General features: G+C 40.1%; 1 protein-coding gene across 1 annotated transcript in view; it reads right to left on the reverse strand.

The window, feature by feature from the left end:
- Positions 1-216: 216 nt before the first annotated feature.
- The window catches only part of mapk4 (mitogen-activated protein kinase 4), a 24053-nt gene continuing 12321 nt past the window's right edge, over positions 217-11948 (reverse strand). The window contains exons 4-9 of the mRNA XM_020648348.3: positions 10913-11057; positions 8231-8313; positions 7914-7992; positions 6307-6526; positions 5893-6058; positions 217-4562 (exon numbers count right to left, since the gene is read on the reverse strand). Of these exons, the coding sequence (XP_020504004.1) occupies positions 3606-4562; positions 5893-6058; positions 6307-6526; positions 7914-7992; positions 8231-8313; positions 10913-11057 (1650 nt within the window). The 3' untranslated portion in view covers positions 217-3605. The remainder of the gene's footprint in view (positions 4563-5892; positions 6059-6306; positions 6527-7913; positions 7993-8230; positions 8314-10912; positions 11058-11948) is intronic.

Consider the following 11948-nt stretch of genomic DNA (forward strand, 5'->3'; position numbering starts at 1 on the left):
CATTCTACTCTGGGCTCAGTGGCCTGTCATGTTTTCCTCTTGAGTTGAGGCCCATTAAAGGAAAGGTTTTGCAAACTTTGTCTTATAATGCAATGATACTCTGGTCTGACAAATGTCCATGAATATAAATAATAATAAAATAGGAAGTGATTCTTAGAAATCACAACTATAATGTTTATCTCAATAAAACAAAACAGCGATAAACGAGAGGCCAAATACAATTTTCAGTAATATTTTATTAAATATTCAGCAAAAACATAAACTGCAGAAAGATACTATCAATCATTGTTGAGCATTTAAAAACTTCTCAGCTGTTCCAAAATGAAAAGCTGAGGTCTCTTTGCAGCATTAGTACAAAAGACATCAGAGCCAACAGAAATCTGACTTTTACAACAAAGTGTTACCAAATAAAAACAAGAAATGTTAGCTTTTTTTGAATAGCTGTGAAAGCCATGCAGAAGAGACAGGATATGTTACATTCAGCAAGCTGGAAGCATCAAGGTGTAATAATGAGGCACATTTTTTTTTACATTGCTTCACAAACTTAAATCAATTAATGTCAGCCCAGTAACCAGCTGTTAAGGTATGCTTGTGTTATTAGTAACGGATGGTATTGCTGGCAGATAACAAGCAGAGAAACTGTAAAAAGCCTGATGTGATCACTGGACCTGGATGGATTTAATTCTAGACCTTGTTCTAATGAGATTCACTGCAGCACAGCTTTTGTTTATGAGCCGATAGATAAATATCTCCAGATTAGAAAATGGAAAGCTTGTACTTTTTCTTTACATAAGCACATCAGTTAGTACAGCGATAAAGTCCAAGTATGTTAACACCTACGAGTTACATTAATGATGAGAACTGGCATGTTGTTGTGTTTAAAATGTGGCTGAGTAAATCTTAATGTGCTATTGACTCTACATGTGCTCCATGTCTAATGTGAGTATGAAGGAATGTATCTGGCTTTTCTGTATCAGAGGTTGTACTGTCAGCAGTTTGTCACGTATGGCTGTTCATGTTGTGCACGTGATGATCTGCAGTAAACCCCTGCACTTCGTCTACGCTGAAATTTAAATATTAACAAAGTCAACAAATATTTAAAATGAATTTTAAGTGCACATTAATTTTAAAAGCATTTAAAAATATCTATAAGATTATTTTTTTTCCGCTGCGGAAAAAGGCTTTTCATTCCTCCTATGCTGTTCTGTGTGGGTTGTACGGTGTGTATTTGGAGTTAGAGTGAACATGTAAGACAGTATGAAAGACTTGTTGCCAACTGATTAAAAGTCAGTAAAGCCAGTAACAGATCAAATACATCTTATTCTAGGTGTTGTTGCTGTGCTGGCAGTGATTTTAAGCAGCTCACTATTGTACCTAAATGTGCTTAAAGCCCATTGAGTGAACCAGGTCAGCAGAGTATTACATATCAAACAGTCGGACGAGGGATGGTAGATTTTTCTACACGGTGTGTGTGTCCTGGGCAAATGGATTCAACTGTATAACTTTTTTGAACAAGCCCAACAGACTCATTTTGCTGTTACCATATGCTCACCAATAGCTCTTTAGATTGATATGTTAAACGAATGAGATGCCTTTGATCAAGAAAGTACAAAGCACAAGCCGACAGCCTTCATCCGTTAATAACTTACAGCTGACTGTATTTTTTATCTAATTTGGTTATCTTGAATGAGACACATTAGATGCTAGATTAAATCACATTTACTCACACTCATCTACTCAGTAGCTGGGCAGCATTGATGAGCTTTGAGTACAAATAGTTTTGGTTGCAATGAATTTACAATCTCCAAAATATAGGCTTTTTGTTGTTAGCATTATATCTTTCTGAAGCTAATATTTAAGTGTGCACACTGGTGACAGATTTCTTGCTTTCATAGCACAGAGTGGATAGAGCGTTTTCATTAATTGTACAGCAGATTCTGACCTGGTTTTGGTGAATCAGGCAAACAGAATACGAAACCATTTGTGATCAAACTAGAGCAGGTATTCAGGATAATCATAAATTATTACAACAGATCATTCCACATTTAAACAAAATACAACTCACTCCAAATGAACATAATGCTGGGCTCTAGCTTTTAGCAAAGAATACAGAAATATCTTAAGACACAAGAATATCATGAACACAATCTTGCGAAATATACTAAAGAATACAATATGAAAACTTTATACAAGTTTACAAGGCAGGTAGCAGTGACAGAGCTCATTAAGTCACCGTGTGTTAAAATAGCAACAAATCAGATCCATTCGGGTCATCACGTAGCATAATTTAGTATTGTCCAGTAAATACATTCAGAGGAGCTTGGAAAAAGCATTTTATACGTCACTCACAGCTTGTGAACATTATCTTTGGAAGACTTTCTGACAATTTGAAAAAGGACTGATTAACTATCACAAATCAAAGGATCTCTTGTGAAGAAAGTGGCCTACGTGTTACTTTTATCCGTTACACAATTGACCTAATTCACAGAAGCTTTTTTTCCCCTTTAAACTCATGCTTAGAGTGACAAGCTCTGTTAAATGTAGGTAATCTGCCAAATTGTTATTTAAAAACTTTTCAGCTGATTAGCAACTAAAAAAGGCAACCGTCATGAAAACTTGGAGGGACATTGTTCCATATTTATGTCACAGGAACACGTTTTATAACCCATTAATGACTGTAAGCAACAGCTAACAATAGCAAAGAGAGAATAAAGTTTCAGCTGGGAAGTGACTGAGGGCTAATCTCACAGTTTGGAAGTGCCACACAATAAAATAGCAAATCTGTTTAAATACCAAGCTAATAGCTAGCTTCCTAGCAGTAATATTAGCAAGGGAGATATAGGTTCAATGCAAGCACTAGCTGTTGTTTCACTGTTGCTATTGGTTTTTCAAATATGTTGTTTTTACTTGAAATATGGCTCGATGTCCCTCAACATTTTCACCTTCTATTGTCCTTCGGTTGCAGATCAAACACAAGCACTAAAATGATAAAGTCTGTCAGATTCCCTTCATTTTTTTAAATGATAGAAATGTACATTCTGGCTTTGCTTTTTGTTTAACAGAAGGAGGATGGGGATTATAATCTAGAATACAGCAGGAAGATATTATTAAAGTATGTTATCTTCTAATTCTGAGTTTAACAACAGAGGAAAATGGCCACCGCATGAATATTGAAAATGGCCCAGATGAGTCTTGCTCACAGGCCGACTCCTTCTTAGTCGGATGTTTGTTTAAAAAATAAGTCTGACCAATGATTATAAACCCTACAATCATTTGCACACTGTTTTTACAAATGTTTGTTTAGAACAAATTATATATGTTCAATGCTAGCATGGCTATTTGTATTAACCAAACTGCTTTCTGACCTCTTATTGCCTGAGAACACATCTTGACAAAGTTGCAGGATTGCTTGTTTACGTGCCAGTGTCAGTCACAGCATGTCGCGTGTCATTGCATGAGTCACAAAAGGACGAGAGCTGCTAACACTGAGGTCTAGCCTAATGTTTATGCAGCATATTAAACCACATAGTAATGCACTATGAGAATAAGGAGGTGCTATCCATTATGACGCTGCTCTGTGTTGTACCTGTAGTTGAAATTCAGCATCAAGAGTTGGGCGTCTGTGGAGGTGGTGGAGTCCTGTGCTCCGGAAGTCTGGGCACCTTTCGATTAATGTTCTGCTGTTTGCTTTCTTCCTTCCATCCTCCCTCCTTTCCTCTCCTCCCTTCTGCTTTCTCCCTATTCTGCCTGCACAGTTTCAGAGCCCGGGATATAAAAACATCCAGGTCAAACAGGCGATCTTTTTGCTTGACGGGAAGTGACTCCAAGCAGTCGTCATTTGCTGGCTGAGTGATCGAAGAAGTCGAGGACAGGGGTTGAGATTCTGAAGGAGGGATAAGTGGTGAGATGGGGGGAGATGCAGTTTGAGGTGGCTGAGGAGGCAGAGGAGAGGTGGGAGAGGAAGGGAGAAGTGAGGGAAGAGAGGAGGACAAGACAGGTGGAAGCGGGCTCAGTGTGTCTTCATCATAACCCGCCGATGGCTGCCGCAGGACTTCAGTGTAGTGGAAGACAGGAGTTGGGAGGTCAGACGGGGAGAGAGGAAGAGGGGGTGAGGAAGTGAAGCAGGAGGGTGAGTTTTGCTCCAAAGAAGGGCTGGGACTGGGTGAATGCAGACGAGACTGGGTGCTCTCCACCCAGCGAGAAATCTCTTTGAACAAATCCCCCGTTTCCTCGTCTTCCTCCTGTTCTGCTATCTCCCCGTTCACGTCTCCCAGGTCCTCCACGACGCTGCCACAGATCGGCCCAGCAGGCACAGGGAGGCTGTTAGTGTTGCGCTTCCAGTGAGACAGATCCAGGATCAGCTTTGGTTCTGAGTAGTGTTGAGGCTTGCCTTCCCTCCAGGCTATTTTATCCAGATAGGAAGGAGAGCCCACTTTGTAGTCACAGGAGCGACCGCAATCCAGATCCCCGTAGCCCAAACCACAGGCCCGCTCCAGAGAGGAGTGGGAGTTTTCCAGGAAGCGTTCGGCTGAGCTACTGTGGGAATATTTGCGTGGATCGACCTAGAAAAGATACAGTGAAACAGTAGTGGATGGAGAAGGTGATTAATGGGGAAGAACATTCATTTTGATTAAGTGTGAACTATGTCGACTCATTCTTATCTATAAGGAACAGTACAGCCTGTACAGCCTGCCTGTTATTTAATGTCTGTTTTTGATAACTCTGCACTATCTGCTTTTTTAAACATTGCTGTACATATATAAACAACACAACTTCAGAAGGTCAACACAGATTACAGATTTTTTTCCCTCAACTGTTTATAGGTTCTTGCTTTAAATTACACATATATTTTTTATCCCTGCACAGGTTATGTGCATTTCTTGTATAAATCTATTTTTAATTGCACAGTTTAAGTTTGTTTCATCTAGGGGTTTTCTTAAAATCTTTTAAAGGGTTAATATATATGTATGGGAGGGGGGGGCGATTGGCTACTATTGGTTTTGCGATTTAATTTGTAACAAATGTTTCATGTCATGTACGTCTTTATAACCTGCTACTGGATGCTTTTAATTTCCCTCGGGATCAAAAAGGTATCTATCTATATATCTATCTACAGGCAAAAAATACACTTAAAGCTCCTGTGAGGAGTTTTTAGCTGGTGATGAACCCGATTGAAATGAATATCGATTACTCTTTGCAACCTGCAAAATCAAAGAAGACCATTATTGACAATATAAATCATTTCTATATAGTTATTTTAATTCCTGTAAACTCGGTTGCAAGGAAGGTGTCAAGTGAGGTCATTAACAGGTCCTGTCAATAGTCTATTTTAAATCTCCCATGAAAAAGATTGAGGGAGACAGTTATGAGACAGAAGGATGAGAAGGTGTTGTGCCTTAAACTGTTAATCATAAACATCATGCTGAGGTGTTTTTTTGGTAGAAATTAAGTTGAAGAAAATCTTCGGCTGAACGATTCTAGAGTAAGAAAACTGTGTTTGTTTGGTAAACTATTCAACAAAATTATGTCAAGAATATAAAATTATCAAACTTATCTTCCCAAAAATAATGGACTTTATGTGAATGTGCAATAAGGCTCTTTATAATCTAAATAATCTTTAAAGGCTATCACATAAAGTGCATGCCTCTTTAAAAAGACAGTGATAGCAACGTCTAACAAGCACACAGAGCATTTCCAGCCTGAATGATGCAAGAAATATGTAATTTTTACAATAACTTTGACATAAGCAGACTGAGAGAGAATATAAAGCATGAGTGACACAAAGAAAGGAAACAAGGGGAAATCAAATCAACACTTTGAACACAAAGCAAGTAAAAACAAAAAGAAGACTTCAATTAGCGCCGCTGAGCAACAAAGGCTACAAAATCCAACCTGAGCCTCCTCCAGCTGCAGGGCCGAACTGGCCCGTGGGTCTCTCTGCACCTCCTCCTCCTCGGTGGTGTCTCCCATGTCGGAGGTGTTGTGGCTGGGGGGCATGCAGCGACACCTCCCACCTGACTGCTGCCAGGACACGTCTGTTGATAAACTGTTCTCATACCTGTGTCAAGGCAGAAAATTGAGAGCTTTGAAAGGGGTGCTGTGCAGAGATTGCAAACACTTATAAGGTAGGTAGAGCCTATTTCTTTGTTTTTGTGCTTTGTAACTCTGAGGATATCAATTAAATAAATTGAGATCTAGAAGTTACTTGTTACGGGGAAAACACAGTAAATCAAATGTATGGGTACATATCCCCTTTGGCTTTCGCACTTAACTTCGATCAGTGTATAAACACCGAAATGTACAAACCTCTCCCAGTGGATGCTTGAGGCCTGACTGTTGCTGTTGCTGAGGCTCTGCTCGGTGACGAGGCTGTCCTCAAGCTCGTCCTCAATGCGGAAGGGATGTGATGAGGTGGGCTCATCCTCCGGACACGAGTAATGCTGGAGGAAGGGATGGGACAGAGCTGCTTCAGCTGTCAGCCGGTCCATTGGGTTAAAGGTCAGGATGAGCTCAAGGAAGTCCACAGCTAAGAGGAGAAGAGGATGTAATGACACGTTGTAAAAAAAACCCATTATTTTTTAGGATCCTCTTTCAGGGCAAAATTATGGCTGCTAGACCTCCACCATCTCTGCACAGGGAAGCTTCTGTTTCTGCTTGTCACCCCTTTAAATCTTCCATTGTCATCCGGCGGCCAATATGCTCTGATCTCATGCAGGGTGGGAATCTTTTTAATGAAGCATGTGTTCTAGGTTTGCAAATTATTTAGGGGCTCTGACAAATGTTTAACAGATCTCAACTGAAAACTGCTAACATTAGCATTCATATCTAGCTAATGTTGTTTAACACTTTCTCATTTTGCTCATCCTGGTAAAGTTCAGATACGTTTACTATTATTTTTTGGCATTTTAGCCTTAAGTCTGTATTATCTGGTGTTGTTGTTGCTCTGTTTGTTTGTTTGTCTCTATCCATTTTATTCTGCATCTCCCTCTATTCTACTTTCCAAGCCCAACACATGGCTGTTCATTAGAGTCTGGTTCTGCTTGAGGTTTCTCCCTGTTAAAAGGATGTTTTTTTTCTTGCCACTGTTGCCAAATTTTGCACATGGTGGATTTATGCTGGGTCTCTTGAATACTAAAGAAAAAAGACCAGCTCTCATTGTAAAGTGTCCTGACAAAACAGTAGTTATGAATTGCCGGTATACAAATTAAAACGGATTGATTAGTGGACTTTCCAGGGGAAGTGTTACCAGCCAAGAGGGAGGAAGTGGATGTTCATCTGTATCTAAAGGGTTATCATTATGCATTTTATTACCTAAAAAATATTTCTTTCTGGTTTTGACTATAAATATTAATTTTGGTTTCTAATCAATTGGGCAGTTTAGAAATTATTTGTCATAATTCTTATATCAATATGAGTTGCACATTTGGAACATAGCAGCACCATAGACTCAACTGTCAGTCAACTCAGCCACATCCCTAATTGAATAATGAAAAACTCTCAGGTTTGATTAAATCCTTCATTTAAAAAAATCTACCCCCGTACAGTTTGGACAATAAAGCAGTTAGCTTGTGATACCAAAACCTTTTCTTTAACTGTAAACATATTTATTCTTGCTGTAAAAAAGAGCATTTTCAATACGCGCTCTTTCTGGGATTCCTTGGCTTTCGCAGCCAGCCACAAGTGCTCAATTGAGGAGCTGCTGTTTCTTCCTCTTCCCCATTAGCTTCATTTTTCAAAAGCAGAGGTTAACGCTTGAATGGTACCAGCACATAAACGTCCCGCCCTGAACGTTACGTGGTAAAAAAAAAAAAAGGTTGCTTTGTGAAAACGGTGAATTAATCTCATTTGTCCTCATTTTCTTTTATACCGCTTGACCTTCCTCCCCTTCCCTTTACTCAATTCCCTCCGCTCACCCTGAGCATCCACTTCAGGCAGCAACTCCGAAAAGGGTTTCTTGACTCTCCATCCATGACTGACATATGAAGGCATCACCTGAGGAAGGACAACAGCGGGGTTAAATAATACCTTATTGGATTCCTGCTATATATGAAGTTGTGGTTGAAAGCAACAGACAGACAGGGCCCTTGTTTGAAAGAGTCGTGTTCACATTTAACCTCGTCTGCACTGCAGACTACACTTGTCAAGTCTAGAGCAGCAAACAGAACATGACGACGACACCCTGCTCCATATTTAAACAGACTTATGGGAGTAGAAGTCACTGAAGCGTCACCTGTAGCAGGTCTTGTCTGTCCTCCTCCCGCAGCACAGGCACCGTGTTCAGAATCAGCTGCATCTGCTCCAGCTCATGGGCTCCTGGGAGAGGAAACCGACCAATCAGAGGCGAGAGGAGCACAAGCAGAGGATTGGTTACATAAGCAGAGGAAGAGGTGACCAATTAGAGTCAAACAGGAATACCTAGGAGCTTTGAGCTGTCAAGTGAAAGAAATGGTACAGTTAAGGGGGCTCAAAATATTCTGCAGATAGGATGTAACACTGCACGTTTTCTATTGAAAAATTAGAGCAGAAATGATCATTATATAGCTTAGGGGGGTCGCAGCCACCAAGATGGGGGTTGCGAGATGCTTTCTATAGAAAATTAAAAATAATTTAAAAGTGCATCAGTATATATTTTTACCCATTTCTTGTAAATATACAAAAAGTAGTCCAATGTCATATAAGACAGCATCATTAAGTGAAATGAATGTGTACATTTTTTATTGTTTTTAGGCTGTTGTATTATTTTGTGTTCCTAGTTTTTGGATAGGTTTATTAGTGTGCGCGTGGCTGTGGCTACGTTATATACCTAACTAACCACCTTAAAGAACAGTGGAGGTTCCCCAGTTTCTGTCACCCTCATTTTGGGGGTCACGACCTGAAAAGTTTGGGAACCCCTGGCTTAAATAATGACATATACACATGGCTTTATATTTTCATAAATCACATAAAATATCCTATTTTTGGTCACTTATTTTCCCTTTCCCTTCTGATTACTGATCCATTTATGTAAGAGTAAATCCATCCTGAGGCTAGTAGAGAGGAGTTTTATTTCTACAGCAAAACTTGTATGGTAGCACTAGTTGCAGGTTGTATATTATCTTAATGTAGTATTGTTAGACCTTGACCCAATTAGGACCGAATTTCAAACTACTGGAACATTATAGCTTTGTTTGTTATATGTTGAACAACACCTGGAAGGAATGTGAGGCTGTCAAGCTTAACTCTGGGAAATCACATTTAAGTTCTGACAAGGAAAATCAATATTTTAAATATCCTCCTTTTGGGTTTAACCAGAAGAGCAGCATGCTTGAAAAGAGATGGACTTTAAGCAGTGCAACATTTTCTCACATGCACTCCTGACAGTTGCTTATCCATATACCTGTCCCTATCCCCTTCCTGTTGGACAGGAGGGGGTCTCAGGAGATACTAACATTCTGCAGAAATCCAAGTTGCTGACAAAGGGACAGAGTACAACAAAATAATTAAAATGTTCTGTTTTTATATCAGTTCACATTGCATTCACAGTAACAATGAATGAGTGGTAAAGAAAATATTGCCAACCAGAAAAGTTTAAAAAGTTTCATTTCATGCACGATTATCACATTCGCACCTTTTAGGCTGCAGGACAGTCAGCTGTGACTGTAGTGTAACATGAATGGTGGGAATGTGATTGCTGTGCATGTAATAAAACTTTTATATTTCATACATGTCATCACTCGAGCCGGCTTGCCCTCTGTGAATTTGCCTGAACATTTCCTGTTGATTGAACACATTGACTCTAACAGATTTTATAAGGGGGCTGGCTTGAAAAGGTCTGGACGAAGCTGGGGTTAAAAATGTGGCCGTTGCGTTCATACATGCAGCTCAGCCCAAAAACTTCAGGCAATTTCCACGAGTTCTCTTCATGTGTGAAAATCCTTATTGTTTGGAACTGTCCTTTAAATGTTTTCCTCACGTCACTTAGAACCAGCAGGTGGTGCTATTTTATCACATTTTTCTAAGAGAGGAACAAGAGGCGGAGTGTTCTTGGATGAGAGAGAGTTGCTTCCACCTCAGTAAACATCAAAATAATGCACCATGTAAACTCTGGCTGCTAAGTGAAAAGCAAGACAAGCATGTCTAAAAGCCGACGTGTGAACGTCTGGCAGAGAGGGACACCAGGGAACAGATGACGCTATGAGTTTATAGCATCATGTCTCATGTGGTGTAGAGGGCTGGTGGAGGTCACATCAGGCCTATCAGGAGGAACTACATCAGCTGCAGACAGCCAGATTTTCTCTATCATCATTGTTATTCTGGTCAGGCAAAGAAGTAGCCTGCAGAAAGAGAATAAAGGATCTTTGGAGGAGGACACTCTGCAAAAGAAAAACTCTCCTCAGCTCTCAGTGGATGTCATCTCGTGATGGAGACTTTAAGCACCTGTTTAGCATCTCTGCTCGGCAGAACTTTACATAAGTAAACAGACGACACAAAAAATGTGTGACTATACTGTGTCCACTTAGACGTCAGAGAGGCCCGCTTACAGTGTTTCACCTGCTGATTTATGTGCATACTACTACGTTCACCCTTAAAAATGTTTGCATGTTAAATCTTTATGATCACATAACAAGAAGCTTCGTAAAATGAATTTCATTTCAATTATTTTGCATATCTTTAACATGCACTGTCCTTCAATGGAGCCAAACTACATCAACATAAATGCCAGAAAATGAATGGAAAAACTGCCAGTTCTCAGGAAGATCGTGCAGGACTCTGAGTGGTAAAATTATCCTGCTGAATACTAATGATTCGATCATTTTTCCATTTTGTCATTGAATTAATGATCGAAAATATCACAACGTTTCTGCTGGGCATGGAGGGCATACCAACAGTGTTTCAGCAGCAGGGACTGTATGCCAAAGAGAAAGAGGTTTACCTGCAAACGGCATGCGTCCAGTGAGCATCTCAGCCAGTATGCAGCCAGCGGCCCACATGTCAATGGCCTTGGTGTAGTTGTTGGGGGACAGGAGCAGACGGGGGGAACAGTACCACTTAGTTACCAGACCCTCAGACAGATAGCCCTGGAGGAGCAGACGAGCAGCATGAGTGCAATAAAAGCAGGAACAGGTGAGTCATAGGCAGTAAGTGGGTATATACAGAAGTTTTATTAGTGATGATGAGCATGCAACAGAATGGCTTGTTACACGTTGGCTTATAAATCCGAAGCACTTGCATGAGAACGATGTGTTCCAACTACTCATATTTATTACAAAAGAGTCTGCAGTTTGTTGCTTTTTTAAAAAAAAAAACATTGTAAAGTCAGATAGCTACACAAGTAAGAAACTTCCGCTCTTGGGAGGCATTTGATTTGCATCCAAAAAGACTTAATCAAGTCATGTCATCTAGGCTAGGATGGATGGAACGTGGCTTCTCTGCAGTGAAGAATATCTCTGCAGGTGTACTGATGTTCGCCGAGCCTGTGATGCTCTGCTGTATAACAACACAAATCCTCTTGTTAGGGTTGCTCTATACAAGCCTGCTTTCACTTTCACAAATTCTCACCTTGGGAATAACACTGATGACACTGCATGTGCATGGAAATGAGCTACAGAGGAGTGCATTAACATAAAAAACAGATTTACCTGTAATGACATGTATTTGCCTGTTGCCACCAATCATTTTCTCACTTTGTTTTTTTTTTTTACGACCCTCCACCTCGCACTCTCTGTAATCACTTTACTCTCTCACTTAAATTCATCACTTCTTCTCTCTTCCTAGTCTCGTGTCTCTCCTGAGCCCAAATCTTTTGCCCGAGGCTGTTGAACTTCTTCACAGTCATGATCTTAGATGACTTTAGATTGTTGCCATGCACTATTACATTTTACCGCTGCATATTGCCTCATATATAGGGAGACTATGGATATTTTTTCTAAATGGCACACATATTTTTAGGGTTGTCCCTTTATATCTGT

This window comes from Labrus bergylta, chromosome 2 (genome assembly GCF_963930695.1).
Source record: "Labrus bergylta chromosome 2, fLabBer1.1, whole genome shotgun sequence".
Classification (NCBI taxonomy): Eukaryota; Metazoa; Chordata; class Actinopteri; order Labriformes; family Labridae; genus Labrus; species Labrus bergylta.